This window comes from Cynocephalus volans, chromosome 7 (assembly GCF_027409185.1).
Source record: "Cynocephalus volans isolate mCynVol1 chromosome 7, mCynVol1.pri, whole genome shotgun sequence".
NCBI classification, from domain to species: domain Eukaryota; kingdom Metazoa; phylum Chordata; class Mammalia; order Dermoptera; family Cynocephalidae; genus Cynocephalus; species Cynocephalus volans.
This window is the reverse complement of record NC_084466.1, coordinates 88,559,584-88,579,851: the sequence shown is the minus strand read 5'-3', so window position 1 is coordinate 88,579,851 and position 20,268 is coordinate 88,559,584. Positions and strand designations below refer to the sequence as shown.

The 20,268-nt window shown below is 35.3% G+C and overlaps 1 protein-coding gene across 1 annotated transcript in view; it reads left to right on the top strand.

Annotated features, from left to right (window-relative positions):
• ZMYM2 (zinc finger MYM-type containing 2) overlaps window positions 1-20,268 on the top strand; it is a 115,972-nt gene that overhangs the window by 38,770 nt on the left and 56,934 nt on the right. Inside the window, exons 5-7 of the mRNA XM_063102594.1 lie at window positions 2,568-2,853; window positions 4,129-4,294; window positions 5,050-5,262. Of these exons, the coding sequence (XP_062958664.1) occupies window positions 2,568-2,853; window positions 4,129-4,294; window positions 5,050-5,262 (665 nt within the window). The remainder of the gene's footprint in view (window positions 1-2,567; window positions 2,854-4,128; window positions 4,295-5,049; window positions 5,263-20,268) is intronic.

Below are 20,268 nucleotides of genomic sequence, written 5' to 3'. Positions count from 1 at the left end.
TCATACTGCTTTTCAGAAAGCTGCTACTAATTTATACTGCCACCAGCTGTATGTGTGTCTTTCATTGTAACCTTCCAGCTTACATTAAAGTTTAAAAAATGATAATGCTCAAGTTAGTTTTAAAATAGCTACTTTGTCAAAATAAGAGTATGAAGTAGTAGATAACATTCAGTCTCACCACTAAGAGTCAATTAATTAATTAATGGTACATATAATTCTAACCTGACATCATGGTACAGGTACAGTTTTACTACCTCTCCCCTGCTACCATTCTTTCAAATACCTACCAATAGATCTTTAACTTTTGTCCATATCAAGTGTATATATGTGAAATTCGCTGATTCTCTATTTTCCAGTTTTTCCTACTTAAATAACTCTCTTAAGAATATTCTTGTGCATATATCTCGGGATACTTACTTCCTTAGGAACGTGCTGGGTCAGAGGAGTTATATCATCATAAGAATTGTGTTCCTATTTACTCAGACTCTTACACAAGAGAATGTAAAAGTACTCGGAAAAATTGTGAACAGACATCTCTTGCTCTTTCATTTATGAATTAGTTCTTGCATTTCATAAATTGTTTTTGTAATAGAGAATAACAGATCAAGAGTTATAAATTATAAAATCTTGGCTATTTATACTGATTCTTGGGCTAATTGTAATGTAGGCAAATTTAACTGTTATCCCTTGATGTCCCTTTTATGAAATTGATGGTTTAGACAAATAGGTTCCTTCTATTCCTAAAATTTTTTTTTGATGTTGGGGGAGATGAAAATGTGAAAGTAGGGGATGTAAGAGCTAAAATATAGATAAAGGGAGCCATTATATTATTTATACAGGGCCTAAAGCTAAATAGAAAAAAGAAAAGCACCATTTTTTCAAAATCAGGTTAATAGATTTCTTTAAGTTTAAATAGGCTCCTTTAAGTATGTAATGAAATAAGCCTACAAAATTGAAAATCTTAAGGAGCCAATATTTGTGTTGCACTATGCTATTCCTTCTAGCATACGTTCAAGTATAATTTTTGATTGAAGGCCCTTGTTTCCTTCATAAGATGGAATTGCCAGTTCTTTTAGTGATTTGCTTTCTCCTTGTTGATTAGTATTTTTACCTATTTATTAAAACTGGCCAGTTACCCTGCTGATAGCAACATAATAGATTCCAGAATGAACTCTGTATTTTCTGTTTTAAGTTTTTTTTTAATTGAGGGGTATTAAGGGGTCAGGTAAAATTCAAACAGCAGTGTATGTAACCCCTTGAAACTATTAGATTGATGGAATGGGTCAGACCCAGAAATTGCCCTCTTCGATGTTTTGGTAATGTGGCCAGCCACAAACCCCCGCCCCCCAAAATACCCAAGATTTTAGTAATAAAGAAGTTCTCTGAGCTCTGATTATATTTGTACTTCCCATGGAAGGAAAATAATTTTTTAATTTTTGTGTATGGAAGTTCAAAAATTCAGTAGAAATGAGAAAGTAAAAAAAATTATGAGACCAAAATAGTAGAAACTAGAAGTGGTAACCTGAAAAGTTTCAAAGTGAGGATAGCTTATGTTATTGGTAGTGCTGTGAGAGACCTGTGGAACAGGAACTAGTGTGGCAAGCCGGAGACTTCCTGCTAAGAACTAGAGAGCTTAAAATGAAAGAGAAGAGACGAATAACTCTGCACTTTAGTGTTAATAATTACATGTACCTCAGTTTTGTGCTCTGCCGAGCTCTACAGTGGTAGAATAGTTTGATACTGAATTGGTCAGTATATGTTGGTTTAACGCCATCATTTCTTTGTAACACTCTAGTTTCTGTGAGATTTTGTGGTATGGTTAGAGACCATGGAACTAAACATATATGGAAAAGCTATTCCTAAAAAGATGTTTGGAAGTAGTTATTTATAAACTTTATCAGACCTGTGTTACATTTGTCAAAGATTCTAGTTGGTCAGGTTCTTATTATACTTTTATGTTGATGTATATATTCCTTACTTACAGTAATATGTGAATGCTTCTACTTAACAACTAATGTCTGATGTTGTGGTAGTCACTGCGCTTTAATACGTGTATTATCTCTTTTAACGTTTACCATTTGTATGAGGTTGGTACCATTTCCAGTACCACTGCAGAGCAATGAGACATAGAGTTTGAGTAGCTTCTCAATGTTGTAAGTGATGGAGCTGGAATGTGAACCACCCATTTTTTTTAAAATTAATTTTTAAAAAATTGACAAAAATAGTTTGTATTTATCGTGTTTTGAGATATGTATACATTGTGGAATGACTAAATTGAGCTGATTATACATTATCTCACATACTTAGCATTTTTTTGTAGTGAGAACACTTAAAGTTTACACTCTTTGCAATTTACACTTTTTGCAATATATAATATATTGTTATGATGAACAGGATAGTCTTACTCCAGAACTTGTGCTGCACACCTCTGTACACATCTCTGCTATATTACTGTTTCATTAACATCTTAAGCTTGTATTAAGTAGGAAGTTAAAATTATCTCTGATATGAATTTCAATGTGCATAATTACCTGTTTCATTTCTCTCTTGTGCATTTTGTTTTTAAGATTCTTGGATCTCCCAGTCAGCATCATTTCCCCGTAATCAGAAACAACCAGGAGTGGATTCTTTATCACCAGTGGCCTCACTTCCTAAACAGATTTTCCAGCCTTCAGCCCAGCAGCAACCCACTAAACCAGTTAAAGTCACTTGTGCAAACTGCAAAAAACCTTTACAGAAGGGACAGACAGCTTACCAACGAAAAGGATCAGCTCACCTCTTTTGTTCTACCACCTGCCTTTCTTCCTTCTCTCACAAGCCTGCTCCAAAGAAACTCTGTGTTATGTGTAAAAAGTAAGGTTTACCTTTCAACATAAGTCCATATGGTTGAATATTGGTGGTATAAAATTTTAAGAAATTAGAGGTGAATTACTACTGTATTTTAAAAATTGGTAAGCTACTTTGAATCTTGAAGCCAAACTCAAATTTGTAATGGCTTGGGAAGTTTCTGTCAAGTCCAGGTGGCTTATGGATGAAAGAAAGGCTTTCTATTTGGATACGCTTTACGGTTCATTTAAATAGACTCTTGTAATTAATTTTGTCTGTAATCTCAATTGGACTCCTTGAATTTGTAAAAATACATGCTTATTTACATTATTAATTATAAGAATTTAGTACTTCTAGCCAGATAAAAATTTTAAGCAGCTAATATATGACAATTCTAAATTAAAATAGGTCAGATTTTATCCTATCTTCAGATTGAGATTATTTAATATTGGCAAGTCTTTGGATTTTATATGTGTTTGTTTATGTTTGTTATGTACAGTAAGTCATTAGAAGTACTTATTTTTCAAGACTCAAGTACCTGTTTTTCGCCAGCCTTGGAAAGATGGGATCCTCTTTTCTGCCAGTTTTTTAGGTCTGGCCTCATTGGTTAAAAATAGTTGGATTATGGCATACTAAATACAAGGTCAAACCAGGTGGACTTTTGGTACCATCTGTTGGAGAATCCTTAAATCTGTGAAGCTATTTTTAGATCTTGACATTCTGGAAAGGGCTTAGTGCTCTGTACATGTTTAATAAATTAAAATATTTTCAAATATTAGTTTCAAATATTCAAATATCAGTTTTTAGATTGCTTTACAGTGGTAGATTTATACTGCAGTATAGGATCTTGAAATTCAGAAATAAAAGAAAACTTCAGAGGTCATCAATACTGTCATTTCCTAACATTTCTAATTGTGATCGGGGAGATGTGTAGAATGGTGGGTGAAATTATTTAGGGGTGCAGTGTAGGGTGTATTTAAGTTCAGTCATCCTCTCTAGAATGTATGTCATATTCCTGTGACCCATATATCTTTCCACTTACCCAGGGGAGCGGAATTGAACAGGTATTAAATTTATACCTCAATAAATTAGTCCTTGACATTATTATACTATTAAGTATAAAATATTTTTGCTTCTCAGTCTTCATTACCGAGTTTCTAAATGGTAATAATGATTTAATGGATCCAAAAATGGTGTTTGATTTCTAGTATTCAACCTATGGAAATGAAAAACATCAGTTATTAAACTCTTGTATTTGATTTGTTTTAAAATGGAATTTAAGTTGTACCTTTTATTTTTCAGAGATATAACTACAATGAAAGGAACCATTGTAGCTCAAGTGGATTCAAGTGAGTCCTTCCAGGAATTCTGCAGTACGTCTTGTTTGTCTCTCTATGAAGACAAACAGAACCCTACTAAAGGAGCTCTAAATAAATCGAGATGTACAATCTGTGGGAAACTAACAGAGGTTTGTGTTTCTTTATCACTTAGTTGTAAGAGGAATATTTTAAACTTTATTTAACAGCTATTACATACTTTTTTACTAGTGTATATATTTCCTTAAAGGGGAGATAAATAAAAACTATCTTATATATCTCTGTGGGAGAATTATTTAGGAAAAATTATAATGTTAATTGCTTATTTTTTTCCTGTGGTTGGGAGCACTCACAGAGCCATACTATTGTGGTTGATTTTTTTGTCTAGTAATTTGTTTATGTGTTTAAACAAAGAAGCTGACTGCACAAGAGACAGCAGATAATCTTGCTGAGAAGTAGGAAAGTAGAGAGAATATTTTTTGATAACTTCACATTGTTAATACGATATTAAATAAAAAGAAACCTGTGTTTACATAACCTCATTGCTTCTCTCTTTCCTCCCTTTTCTAGAGCAATGTACTTTATTTATAGTTCCTTTAGGGTTTGTCTCTTTATGAAGTCTAATATCAACACTATCCAAACTTGGTTGTTTCCTATCATTTTTAGATACCTGTGGAGAAGTTTGTAGTGATGTCACTGGTGGCATTTTTTTTCTTTTTTCCGTGCCATACACATGTTCCTGTGTGTTTAAAAAACAGTTCAAAAAATTAATGAAATATACTTTGCTTTTCCTTTTCCCCAAACAAGCCTCACTGGGGCCTCTTTGTTTCTGTTGGAACACCTTGTGTTATTTAACTACTCGTCAGACTAATCTGTTTTTAAAATTTGTTTATTGTTTTCCTTTTAGATTCGCCATGAAGTTAGCTTTAAAAATATGACTCATAAGCTGTGCAGTGACCACTGCTTTAATAGATATAGAATGGCCAATGGTCTAATAATGAATTGCTGTGAACAGTGTGGAGAGTACCTGCCCAGTAAAGGTGCTGGAAATAATGTTCTGGTGATTGATGGTCAGCAGAAAAGATTTTGCTGTCAAAGTTGTGTCAGTGAATACAAACAGGTAATTCATGTTCTAATCAAAATTTGCCATTCTTTTGAATGTGTTCGAAAGTGCTGTAAGAGTTTTATTTACCAGATTTATCTTGGAATTTCATGGAATTCTATTATTATCTTCATATCATGGAGATGACCAACCTTAAATTAGTACTGAAATATATCTAGATTATTGGAAATAAACTTACGATTTTACCTGCAATGGTAAATGCTACCAGAATGATTCCTCTTTGGAATTTTCTTCTTTTTGGGAGTTGGAGAGAGGTTGCAAATATGATTTTTTAAACTGTTAAAGCTTAGCTTGAGAATGATTATCTTGTTTATGTTTAAATTTTAAGGTTAATTTCAATTTTAAGATCTTCTTGATTTTAGTTTATTTTTGAATTTATACATATGGTTCAAAGTAAAGTGTACATAAACAGACTCGGAAGTGTAGTGCCCATTTTTATTTTCTCTTGGTTCTCAAATCTTATTTTTTATGCTTCCTGTTCTTTTTGAAAAATTAAGGAAATACATAATTCATTGTTAATTTCCCTTTATTCTTATACAAAAGGCAGTATATACTGTATGTATTGTTCTCCGTCCTCCATATTTTACTTCATAGTATATCTTGGAAATCATTCTCTTTCAGTATATACATAAACCTTCCTCATTCTTTATACCTGCATGGTTAAATTTTCAGGACTTTTGTGAGCCAGTTGTTAAAAACACTCATTATTAAAAATGACATTATAGAAACTTATAGATAAATTAGTTATATTTCTATTAGACTGCCAGGGTTGTCATAACAAAATACCACAGACTGGTGGCTTAAAATTTACTTTATATTCTCACAGTACTGGAGGCTAGAAGTCTAAGATCTAGGTGCCAATCAAGGTTGGTTTCTGCTGAGGCCTCTTCCTGACTTCAAGATATGAATTTGGCCGGGGTGGGGGGGGGGGGGAGGGAGGGAGGGAGGGAGGGAGGGTGGGCGGGCGGGCGGGGAAGAGGATGTAATTTAGCCCACAACAGTATTAAAAACAAATACAATACTTACTCAAAATTCATTGCTTTTTAATTATTTTACTAAATTTTAATATCTGTGCTTTTAAGGTTATTTACATTCATTGTGTTTGTATGGTGGAAATAACTGTATGTAATGGTGTGCTTCTGTGTATCTCTTCCCAATTCCATGTTCAGTTTCATGCTGGCAGCCTGCAATTAGCCATAGTGGTAGTATTTCTGGTAAAGGCTACAAATCGTGGTGTTCCCCTTCACCCCCCAATAGCTGGTGGTTGACCATACGAGACAACACTGCACTGTACAGTAGTTTATTTAATCAGTTCTCTGTTGATGGCATTTGGGTTATTTCCAGTCTTTTTGTTGTTACAAATAATAGATGATGAGTAATCTGTATATATATGCTTTACTCTATTTGTGGAGGTATGGTTTCAGGGTAGATTTTTAGAAGTAAGATTGCTTGGTTAAAGTCAGTGTATGTGTTTTAGATATTATTAAATTTCCCTCTGGATTGTACCAGTTTTGCACTCCTTTTAGTAATATATGGAAGTGCCTATTTTTCCATAGCCTCACCAACAGAGAACATTAACACCCCATTGATTGGTGAAAATGGTATCAGTGTAATTTTAATTTCTATTGCTTTTATTAGGAATGATCATGGACAGTTTTTCATGTTTCAGAGTATCTTTTCTGTGAATTTTTTGTGTATATCTTTCAACCATTTTTCCGTTTTGATCATCTCTGTTTTTTTCACTTTAAGTTGAACATTTATTTAAAGTACAAAGTGAGTCTGTGATTTGTTCACGAAACCAGGCACTGCTAGTTGCTGGTAATAAAGCAGACATAGTTCCTGCCTTCTTAGGGTTTACACTGCGGTGGCATACTTTAAATTTTTATCAGGAAGAGTATGTGGTGGTGGAAAGGATTAGACTATTTATAATCCTCAATACTAGTCATACTGTTTGATGTTGATGATGATGACATATTTGTTACCTTCTGATATCTTGAAGGTTTGTTAAAAGTGCTGGCTTTAGAATTAGTTGGCATGGGTTAAAATCATGGCCCTACCTGTTACCAACTGGGTGCTCTGGGCACATTGCTTGGGCTCCCTGTGCCTTGCTTCTTTTCATCATCTGTAAAGTTGGAAAAATATTAATCCCTGTCTCATAGTATTATAAATATCAAATCTGTGCCTTTCCTCTTGATTTTTAAGAGCCTAGTTCAAGAAACTGAACATTACCAGTTTCCCATCTTGTGCCCTCTGGTGATTACTATCCGCTTCCACCTCCTCAAAGGTAGCCATTTTCTTTGACTTCTGACATCATAGTTTGACTTGTTTATGAACTTTATGTAAATAGCACTAATATGTAAGATCTATCCTTGTTCTTAAATATAACTGTGATTGGTTGCTTTGGTTTTTAGAAATTTTATGTCAAATTTAACAGTTTTATTGCTTCTGGATTTTGCTTCATATGCTTTTCCCTTTTATGTTGTAAAGGAATACTTTCCCTGTTTTCTTTTAATATTTGTAAGTCTTTATTTTGTGTTTAAACATTTAATCCATTTACAGTTTATTCTGATATATAATTGAGTATTGGATCAAATTTTGTCTGCTTCCAAATTTTTGTCCTCATTTGAAAATCATTAATTAAAAATTATTAACCCTTTGCCCAGGTACTTGATTGTATAGTAAATTTTTTTATAACTTTGATAAAATATTGATTTTTCTCAAAGAAGATGAACTTCAAAAATTGATCCAAAAACACAAAGAAATTCAGAATAAACCAATAGCCACGACAGAAATTAAATTAGTAATCCTAAATTTGTCCCAGAATTCTCTCTCACCACTTCCAGAAAGACCCAGGCCAGATGATTTTACAGGGAGTATCTTACCAAACTAGCAAGGAGCATTTATCCTATCTTAAACCAGTTAAGAGAAAAAAAGAGAGGGGAAGATACCCAGCTAATACTATGAGGTTAATATAACCTAGGTACCAAGACAGGACAAGGATGGTACAAGAAGAGAAAATCGTAGGCAAACTACACATATGATTTAGATGCAAAAGTCCTCATTAAAATACTAGCAAATTAAATTCAGCATTATATATATCCAAGAGGCCAAAGTGGAAGCTTTAATGCATTTTTCAACCTGGCCTCAGATGTCACACATTGCTGTCTTCTCTTGGTGACTCACACCAGTCCTGACTAAGTTGCCTACACTAGGAGGAGGTGAGGACCACTGGGGGTCACCTGAGAGGCTGGCACCAACAACCACATTCCCTATTTTTAATTATTTTATTTATTTATTTATTTTATTGTACATGTTTATGGGGTACAATTTGTTGTTTCAGTACATGCATATATTGTATAATGATCTAATCAGAATAGTGAGCGTACTTGTCACCTAAACATTTATCATTCTTTTGTGGTTATAACATTCAAGATTCTCTTTTCTTGGTATCTTGAAATATACAATATTATTAGCTATTGTCATTTTAGGGCACCAGAACTTATTCTTCATATCTAACTGTAACTTTGTACCAGTATACCAACCTTCCCCTGCACCTCCCCCCCGACCTTTGGTAATTGCTATTCTACTCTCTATCTCACTTTCTCTCTTTTTTTCCCCTCTCTTTTAAATTTATTTTTCTTAACTGACCCATGATAATTGTATATATTTATGGCATACCTTATGATAGTTGGGTATATGCATACTGTGTGCAATGATTATATCAGGGTGCTTAATATGTCTATCACCTCAAACGTTAGGCACTTCTTTGTATGAAGAACATTCAGTATCGTCTTGATTAGCTATTCAAAGATAGACAGTATTTTGTCTTTAACTGTAGTTTCCCTGTATTACTACAGAAAACTAGATCTCATTCTTCCTATCTCTAATATTTTGTATCTGCTGACCACCCTCTCCCCTTCCCCTTCCTCCCGCCAGTCTCTAGTAACCACTATTCTACTCTCTACTTCTATGAGGTCAACTTTTTCAGCTTCCACATATGAGTGAGAACATGTGGTATTTTTGTCTGTGCCTGGCTTATTTCACTTAACGTAATTTTCTCCATGCTTGTCCATGTTGCTGCAAATTGCAGGATTTCCTTTTTTTGTGGCTGAGTAGTATTCCATTGTGTATATATACCACATTTTCTTTATCCATTCTTCTGTGGAAGGACATTTAGGTTGGTTCCAACTCTTGGCTATTGTGAATAGAGCTGTGATAAACATGAGAGTGCTGGTGTCCCTTTGAATGATGATTTCAATTTTTTTGGATATATACCCGGTAGTGAGATTGTTGGATTGTATGGTGGTTCTGTCTGCCATTGTTTGAGAAATTTCCATGATCATATAGTAAATTATATATTAAATTTCTATGTATCTCTTTCTGGGCCTTCCAGTCTTTTTCATACTCTCACTATATACCCATCCCCCCACATTTGTATTGTTACTTAAATCCCATTTCAATGTCTGAAAAGGAGTTGTCTCTGGAGGAGATTGTACGATTTTTTTTTTCTTCTGTGGATCTGTTAATGTGTGAATTATATTAATGGATTTCCCAATCCGTTGAACCATCCTTGTATTCCATACCAGAATAAATATACCATACCAGATCATCATTTTAAAAAAGATATATATTCTGAATGCTAATACTTTATTTAGTACTTTTCCATTGATACTCATAAGTGAGATTAGTTTACAGTTTACTTCTTTGGTATATTCTGTAAGACAGTGTTATATTTGCTTTGTAAAAATGCTTAGAGGAAAATTCATATCTTTATGTACTTAAGACAGTAAAAATGAAAATGAACGAATTAAATATTCAACTCAAAAAGCTAGAAGAAAACAAAATAACAGAGAAGAAAGGAAATTTAAACATTTTTAAATATACAATTAAGTGGCATTAATTACATTCACTATGTTGTACAGCCATCACCTCTGTCTATTTCCAAAACTTTTTCATCACCCCAAACAGAAACTTTGTAACATTAAGCAGTAACTTACGGTTTCCTCCTACTCCTCAGTTCTTGTTAACCTCTAATCTACTTTCTGTCTCTATGAACTCTAGATAGCTAATGGAAATGTACAGTATTTGTCCTGTGTGTCTGGCTTATTTTACTTTTCAGTTTCATCCATAGTGTAGCATTTATCAGAACTAAGTTACTTTTTATGATTGAATAATATTCATTGTATGTATATACCACATTTTATTTATCAGTTTGTTGACCATAAGATGGATAATGCATCGTTTCCACCTTTTGGCTATTGTGAATAATGCTGCAATGAATGTTGGTGTATAAGTATCAGTTTGATATAAGTATCATCCTGGTTTTCCATTTCTTGGGGTATATACCTAAGGAGTGGAATTGTTGGTTTTTATGCCTAGCTTTTTGAGAAACTCAAATTATTTTTCACAACAACTATACCATTCTATGTTCCCACCAGCAATGCACAAGGCTTCCCTTTTTTCTATATCCTTGCTCAACACTTATTTTCTGTTTTTAAAATTTTTTATTTGTGTTTTATTGTAGACATCCTAGTAGGTGCGAACTGGTATCTCATGGTTTTGATTTGTATTTACCTAATGTCTAATGACGTTGAGCAACTTTTCATGTGCTTATTGGCCATTTTTATATCTTTTTTTTTTTTTTGAAGGAAAATAGTTTTAATTTGTGTCACAAAAGACTTATTTCCCTAACATAAAAAGAGCCCCTAGATATCAATGACAAAAAAGATTAACAACCCAATAGAAAGAGGGGCCAATTATATGGAAAGGTAGTTCACTGAAAAACACAATGGCTCTTAAACGTATACATTTTTTTAAAGTGCTGAAGAGAATTATTTTTACCCTTCTTTGTTTCCTGTGCCATTTTGGTTATACATTCAATTTCAACTCTTTTTCTGGTTACTCTTAAAACCTTAACATCTATACTTGCTTAATCGGTTCTACAGTTAATATCTCTAGCCTCTACCCAAATGTTACAGGAAACATTTTTTGCTTAGATAATATATTTGAATGGCATAAAATTCAAAAAGGTACAAAGTGTATATAGTGAAATATGTATAGTCTACCCTTATTCACATCTACCCAGTTCCCATGCATTAAGGCAACCATCTTTGCCAGTTTCAAGTATATTCTTCCACAGACCTTGTACATAAAACAATTGCGTGAAGGATTCTTTTGTCTTGATTTATTTTAACCAAATGGTAGGGCACTGTACATACCGTTCTGCACTCTACTTTTTTACTTAGCAATTGTGAAATCGTGCTTAATGTTTGTAATTATTCACTCTCTCTTTTCCTGTAAATGGAATGTATGACAAATCCATGTTCATTGTTATAACCTACTGAGACTTTGTAGTTGTTAATGCAGAAAAATATGACTCATCGAGAAATACATTTATCCTATCTCATTCTTGAAAATACATCTCATTCTTTTCAATGGCTAAATACATACACATATATATATATATATTTAACTTTTATTGAATCAAAATTGATTATACACATTTTTAGGGTTCAACATTAAGATATGTTGATCAAATCAATATTACTAGCATATATATTGTTACAAATCGTAATTATTCTTTATGCCCCTTGTCCAATCTCTCTCCATCCCCCTCCCTCCCCCTCCCCTCTCTAATTACCCTAGATTTCTTCTCTCCTTCTGAAAGAATAGTGACTACTCTGTTGATTTGTTGCCTAGATGATATGTACAATGCTGAGAGGTGTAATCAGGTCCCCCAATATTATCATAGAGCAGATGCTTCTTCTGTCACTCTGAAATGGGCTTTGTGGAGAGAGACATCCTCTTCTTTTCTTTATCTCTGCTGGTGATTCTCCCTGTGTCAATGAATTCCAGTGGCTTGCGGACCATCTGCATGGTGGTTGTGGTGTCTGGTTGCTTTCACAGCAGCCATGGTTATTGTGGTGGCCATGGTGGGCCACCCACATGGAGGTGATGTTTTTGGCATGCTCCTTGTTCCTGGCTGTGTGCCTGGTTGTGGGGAGTGTCTGGTCCCCTGATCCATGCTTCAGGTCCCCAGGCAGGCTCCGAGGTGCTGGCGTGGTGTGTCTGGTTGTGGGATGGGAGGTCTGGTCTCCTTATCCATGCCTTGGATCCCAGGGCAGGCCCCGGGGTGCTGGCGTTGTGTGCCTGGTTGTGAGTGGGGGGTCCAGTTCCTGGCTCCAAGCCTAGGGTTCCTGGGCGGGCCCCAAGGTGCTGGCAGCGTGAGTGGTTGTGGGTGGTGGTCCTGTCCATGGCTCCATGTGTGATGTCCCCTGTGGGCCCCAAGGCGCTGGTGATGTGCCTGGGCTGGAACTAATTTTTTGTCCTTTGCTTAATTCTAACACCGGGGAACTTCCTATGGGAACCAGTACTTGAGCTGTGTGGTTGAGCTAAGTTGCTGCTTTGCTGTTGTTTTCCTAGGGAAGACTTTTTGTGCAGCTCAGGGTTTAATGGTTGACCTTATAGGTACTTCCAGCTCTCCAAATACTTGGTGCACCTGGGTTGTGTAGAAACTCTGATCTGTGCTTGAGTTTTTAAATCAAACTGCACCCCATGCAATTCTGCATTCCCGACCAGTCTCCTCTGAGTGTTCCTGCACTGATTGCGGGGGGCGGGGGGGAATCAGCTGTCCTTGCTGTGTCCCGGTGTTCTCCCAGTGGGCTGTCTTCCCCACCGCCTGTGCTCCAAACACTTTCCATGGGACGGGCCCTGCACCAGTCCGTTGCATTGACTCACACCGGCCTCTGAATGGCTCCCCTTTTTCAGCTGTTCTGGCTCCTCGCTCCTGTGTGGGTCCACGGGAACCCTATTAGTGGTCTTGCTGTCCTGGGGGCCACCAAGGTCCTCTTCTCCCCTGCCGCCTCCAAGTAACTCCATCTGAAGGGCACAGCTGCAGCTTCTGCTGGCTCCTGCTCCATGTGCTCAGCAGCTCCAGCCTTAAAGCCGCCGCGGCCTGAAATGCTCAGAGCAGTTTTTTTTCCTCTCATCTTGGTATCTCCCACCTTCAGGAACTCTGTAGGTCTCTCCTTTTCCCCTGAGCTCCAGTGGCCCCAGCATGGCTAATGTTACATTTTTATAGTTGTAAATTGGTTGATTTCTGGGAGAGAGTGACACTGCGGACCGTCTATTCCACTATTTTGACTGGAACTTTATTATCTTCTTTGAAGAAGTATCCAAGTTCTTTGCCCATTTTTGAATTGGGTTGTTTGTAGTTATGTTCTTGAGTTGTAAGAGTTCTTTATTCTGGATATTAATCCCTTATCAGATAAATGTTTTGCAAATATTGTCTCCCATTCTGTATGTTATCTTTTTATGTTTTTGATAATGTCCTTTGATGCACAAATGTTTTTAATTTTGATTAAAGTCCAATTTATCTTTTGTTGGTCATGTTTTTTGTGTCATCTAAGAATTTATTGCCAAATCCAAGGTCATGATGGTTTACCTCTACATTTTCTTTTAAGGATTTTATGGTTTTAGATCTTATATTTAGGTCTTTGATCCATTTTGAATTAATTTCTATGATGTGAGGCAGGTGTCCAACTTCATTCTTTTGTCTGTGGAAATCCAGTTGTCCCAGCATCATTGTTGAACAGGTTTGTGTTTTCCCATAGAATGGGCTTGGCACATCTGTCAAATATTAATTGGCCATAGTTATGTGGGTTTATCTCTGGACTCTCAATTCTTTGTTCCATTGGTCTAAATGTCTGTTCTTATGTGTGTACCTTATGTTTTCATTACTGTATCTTTATAGTAAGTTTCAACATCAGGACATGAGTCCTCCAACTTTGTTCTTCATTTTCCAGGTTATTTGGAGTATTCTGGACCAATTCCAATTTCATGTGAATTTGAGGATTGGTTATTTCATTTCTGCAGAAAAGACTGTTGGAATTTTGATAGGGGTTGCATTGAATCAGTAGATTGCTGTGGGTAGTATTGACATCTTAGCAATATTAAGTCTTTCTATCTATGAATGTGGGATGTTTTCCCATTTATTTAGGTCTTTAATTTCTTTCAGCAGTCATTTATGGTTTTTTGTGCACAAGTCTTTTACCTCTTTGGTTATATTTATTCCCAGATATTTTTATTCTTTTAGATGATATTGTTAATGGACTTGCTCTATTAATTTCCTTTTCAGATTTATACATCACTTGTGTGTGGAAACACCACTACTTTTTGTGCATTGAATTTGTACTCTGCAACTTTGCTGAATTTGTTTATTAGCTCTAATAGCTTTATTGTGGATTCCTTGGAATTTTCTCTATATAGAGTTATGTCATCTATGAATAGAGATTGTTTTACTTCTTTCTTTCCAAGTTCAATGCCATTTATTTCTTGACTGATTGTTCTGGCTAGAACTTTCAGTACTGTGTTGAATGTGGTGAAACTGCATGCTTGTCTTGTTCTTGATCTTAGAGCAAAATCTTTCTTTTACCTTTGAGTATGATGTTAGCTATAGGTTATTCATATATGGCTTTTATTATGTTGACATACTTTCCTTTTATTCCTATTTTATTGGGTGTTTTTATCCTAAAAGGGTAATTTGTCAAGTGTCTTTTCTTCATCATTTGAGATGACTGTGTGGTTTTTACCTTCATTCTATTAATGTGGTGTATGTAGTACATTGAGTTCCTTGTGTTGTACCATCCTTTCATTATTGGGATAAACCCTACTTGATCATAGTGTATAATCCTTTTCATGTGCTGTTGAATTCAGTTTAGTAATATTTTGTTGAGGATTTTTACATTTATATTCATAAGGGGTGGGGTTTCTAATTTTCTATTGATAATCTTCATCTTTGGAATGAGGGTAATGCTGGCTTCACAGAGTGGGTGGGACATGTTGCCTTTTCATTTTAGGGAGATTTGAGAAAAATTGGTGTTAATTATTTAAACATTTGATAGAATTCACCAGTTAAGCCATCTGGCCCTGGGCTTTTCTTTTTGAGAATTTTATTTTCTTTTAAAGGGGACTGGTAAGGGGATCTTAATCCTTGACTTGGTGTTGTCAGCACCATGCTCTCCCAAGTGAGCTAACCGGCCATCCCTATATAGGGATCTGAACCTGTGGCCTTGGTGTTATCAGCACCACACTCTCCCATGTGAGGCACAGGCCAGCCCTTCTTTTTGGGAATTTTTTGATGGCCGATTCAGTCTTACTTGTTATAAGTCTGTTGACATTTTCTACTTTTTCTTGTGTCAGTTTTGGTAGTTTGTGTGTTTTTAGGACTTTGTTCATTTCATCTAGGTTATCTAATTTGTTGAGATACAATTAATTGTTCATAGCATTTTCTTGTAATCCTTTTGATTTCAGGAATGTCAGTAGTAATGTCCCTACTTCTTGATTTTGTTCTTTGTGTCAGTTGTTAGTTTAGCTAAAAGTTAGTTGATTTTCTTGATTTTATTTTATTTTTCATGTGAAAACACATAGCCTTCTTTAATTCTGAGAAAATCAACATTTTTGTTTCTTCAGCTAATTCATTCTCTACTTTCTTCTTTAGGTCAAGGTTGGCATTTTGGGATGTATTCTGCATGTTCTTTTTTTCTTTTAATTTTAATTTTAATTTTTGGACAAAAAACAAGTCTTAATACATTTTTTTAAAAAACTAAGATCATAGAAAATATGTTCTCTGACCACGATAGCAGAAAGAAATTTAGAAAATCCACAAATGTGTAGAAATTAAACAACAATCTCCTAAATAAACAATGAGTAAAAGGAAAAATTATAGGGAAATTAGAGAGTGCTTTGAAATAAAAAAGAACATATCAAAATTTATAGGATGCAGGGCTCATGCAGTGCCTAGAGGAAAATTTATGCTTGTAAACACTTATATTAGAAATAAAAAAAATCTCAAATCAGTAATATAAACTTCTACTTAGGAAAATAGAAAAAGAAGAGCACACCAAACCAAAAGCAGATATATGTAGGAAATAACAAAGATTACAACAGAAATATATTAAATAGGGAATTAATAAACAATAGAGAAAAACAGCAAAACCAAAAGTTGATTCTTTAAAAAGGATCAACAAAATTTGCCAACCTTAATCTAGACTGACCAAAAAAAGACTGAAATTACTAAAATCACAAAAAAAAACAGGGGTATTATTACATTGTCACATGGTTTTTTGTGTTGGTAAGATTGAGTTTCTCTTTCTCATTTGCATTTTTGTTTTACCAGTGGGTTTTGTTCTTTCTTGTATATTCATTGTAGTGAGTATCATTTTTCAGATTCCAGATGCAGAACTTACTTGAGGATTTCTTGTAGGACTGGTCATGTATGGTGGTGAAATCCTGCAGTTTTTGTTTCTCTGGAAAATACACTATTTTCTCCTCATTTCTGAAGGATAGCCTTGCTGGATATAGTATTCTTGGCTGCCAGTTTTTTTAGTACTTTGATTATATCATCTCATTTTCTTCTGGACTGTAGAGTTTCTGTTGAGAAGTCTGCTGTTAGTCTGATAGGGGCTACTTATAGGTGACTTGACACTTTTCTCTTGCTTCTTTTAAGGTTCTCTCTTTGAGCTTTGCAAATTTGACGTTAATGTGTGTTGCAGAGGACCTTTTTGGGTTGAATCAGTTTGGAGATCTTTGAGCTTCCTGGATCTGAAGGTCCATGTCTCTCCATATACCTGGGAAGATTTCTGTTATTATTCCATTAAATAGGTTTTCTATGTCTTTTCCTTTCTCCTCCCCTTCTGGAACACCCATGATTCAAATGTTTGTATGCTTAAGGTTGTCTGTTCGCTCTCTCAGATTTTCTTCATTTTTTAAAATTATTTTTTCCTTTTTTTTTCTTGTCTGCATGGGTTATTTCGAAAAGGCTGTCTTCAAAATCAGAGATTCTTTCTTCTGCTTATTCTAGCCTGCTGCTTAAGCTGTCAGTTGTGTTTTTTATTTTGTTAGTGAATCTTTCAGTTCCATGAGTTCTGCTACATTTCTTTTTAAGGTATTAATCTCTTTGTAATTTTCCTCCTTCATATCCTGGATTTTTTTTCTTGTTTATTATGTTGTCTAACTGAGTCTTCTCCTATATCTCAGTGAGTTTTCTTAAGATTGTTGCTTGGAATTCCTTTTCTGTTATTTCAAGGGTTTCCTGCTGTATAGGGTCTGGTATTTGAGAATTACTGTATTTTTTTGGTGGTGTCATATTTTCTTGGGCTTTTGTATTTCTGGTATCTCTACCTTGGTGCCTGATCATCTGGTAGAGCAGTTGCTATTTCTACCACTCTGAATGGGCTTTGAGGAGAGAGATGTCCTCTTCTTTGTCTGCTCTCTACTGGTGATTCTACTTGTGACAATGCAGTCGAATGTCTGGCAGGCTGCCTGTGACTTTGGCTACTGCTGTGGTGTTGAGCCGCTTTTGCAACACTGTGGTGGTGGCTGTAGTGGGCCACCTGCATGAAAGCAGTGTTTTTGGCATGCTGTCTTGCCTGCTTCCAGGTGGAGGGGGCTTCTGCCCTTGGCTCCTGCCTAGGACACCAGGCATTGCTGTTGAGATGCCTGCTTCCAGGCAGAGGGGGTGGCTGCCATTGGCTCCTGCCTAGGACTCTGGGTGTTGCTGTCTCACCTGCTTCTGGGTGGAGGAGGTGGCTGTCCTCAGTTTCTGCCTAGGACTCCAGGCATTGCTGTCTTGCTTGCTTCCAGATGGAATGCTATTTGGCCTTTTTAGATTACCAGCTTTTGGTTTCATTGATTCTGTTATTTTTATCTCCATTTTATGTATCTGTGCTCTAATTTTTATAATTTTCTTTCTTCTGCTGGCTTTGGGTTTAGTGTTCTTTTTTCTTTCCTCAGGTGTGAAGTTAGTTTATTGATTTGAGGTCTTTCTTCTTTTGTAGCATAGGCATTTACAATTATAAACTTTCTTCTGATCACTGCTTATGCTGAATTCCATAATTTTTGGTATTTGTTGGCTTTGTTTTCATTCATCCTTAAGTTTTTAAATTTTGCTTGTGATTTCTTCTTAACCCAAGTGTGAGTGTGCAGTTTAATATCTCTGTGTTTGTGAATTTTCCAATTTTCCTTCTGTTATTAATTTCTAATTTCATTCTGTTGTGATTAGAAAGATACTCTGTGATTTCTTTCTTTGTGAATTTATTGAGACTTAACATATGGTCTGTCCTGAAGAATGACCCATATGCACTTGAGAAGAATGTTTATTCTGCTGTTGTTGCATAGAATACTCTACATATGTCTGTTAGCTCTAATTGGTTTATAGTGTTGTTCAAGGCCTGTCTTCTTCAAATTCTGTCTAGATGGTCTATTATTGAAAATGATGTGTTGAAATCTATAACTATTACTGTAGAATTGTCTGTTCCTGCCTTCATTTATTGACTATTTCTCCCTTCACTTCTGTCAGTGTTTGCTAAGTATATTTTGGTGCATATATGTTTATGATTGTTATATCTTTTTGATAATTTGACCCTTTTATTAGTATGTATTTTTCTTTGTCTCTTACATCAGTGTTTAACTTAAAAGGCTTTTTTGGTCTAATATTAGTGTAGCAACTGCAACTCTCTTTTAGTTACTATTTGTGTGGAATGTCTTTTTCCATCCTTTTACTTTTGACTTATTTGTATCTTTGGATGTAAAGTGAATCTCTTATAGACAGCATATGCTTGGATCATATTTTTCCTAGTCTGCCAATCTCTGCTTTTTGATTGGAGAATTTAACCCATTCACATTTATAGTAGTTACTGATAAATGGCTTCCTTTTCTGTTTGTTTTCTATATGTCTTATACCTTTCTTGTACCTCATTTTTTCCATTACTGTCTTCTTTTATGTTTAGTTGATTGTTTGTAGTGAATTATTTTGATTCACTTCTCCCGAAATTTTCTTCTGTGTATAATTTTTTGACATTTCCTTCATGGTTACAATGGGAGGATTACATTTAACATTCTACATGTATAACAATCTAGTGTGAATTGATAACAATTTAATTAGCATTTTAAAACTCTGCTATAGCATATCTCTGCCCCTTCCCTTTTTTTGTCTCAAATTCATCTTTAAATATGGTATTCCTAATACAGACATAAAAATTTTTTGGGTGTATTTGTCCTTAAAATCATGTAGGAAATAAAAAGTGGGCTTGTAAACCAAAAATACAATAATATTGTGTTTTATATTTGCCCGTATATTTACTGAAGATTGGTTTAAGTGTCCTTTCATTTCAGTAAAAAACTTTTTTTTTTTTTTTTTTTTCATTTTATTTTGTCGATATACATTGTAGCTGATTAATGCTCCCCATCACCAAAACCTCCCTCCCTTCTCCCTCCCCCCCTCCCCCCAACCATGTCCTTTCTGTTTGTTTGTTGTATCAACTTCAAATAATTGTGGTTGTTATATCTTCTTCCCCCCCCCCGTTTGTGTGTGTATGTGTGTATGTGTGTGTGTGAATTTATATATTAATTTTTAGCTCCCACCAATAAGTGAGAACATGTGGTATTTCTCTTTCTGTGCCTGACTTGTTTCACTTAATATAATTCTCTCGAGGTCCATCCATGTTGTTGCAAATGGCAGTATTTCATTCGTTTTTATAGCTGAGTAGTATTCCATTGTGTAGATGTACCACATTTTCCGTATCCACTCATCTGATGATGGGCATTTGGGCTGGTTCCAACTCTTGGCTATTGTAAAGAGTGCTGCGATAAACATTGGGGAACAGGTATACCTTCGACTTGATGATTTCCATTCCTCTGGGTATATTCCCAACAGTGGGATGGCTGGGTCGTATGGTAGGTCTATCTGCAATTGTTTAAGGAACCTCCATACCATTTTCCATAGAGGCTGCACCATTTTGCAGTCCCACCAACAATGTATGAGAGTTCCTTTTTCTCCGCAGCCTCGCCAGCATTTATCGTTCATAGTCTTTTGGATTTTAGCCATCCTAACTGGGGTTAGATGGTATCTCAATGTGGTTTTGATTTGCATTTCCCGGATGCTGAGTGATGTTGAGCATTTTTTCATATGTCTGCTGGCCATTTGGATATCTTCCTTAGAGAAAT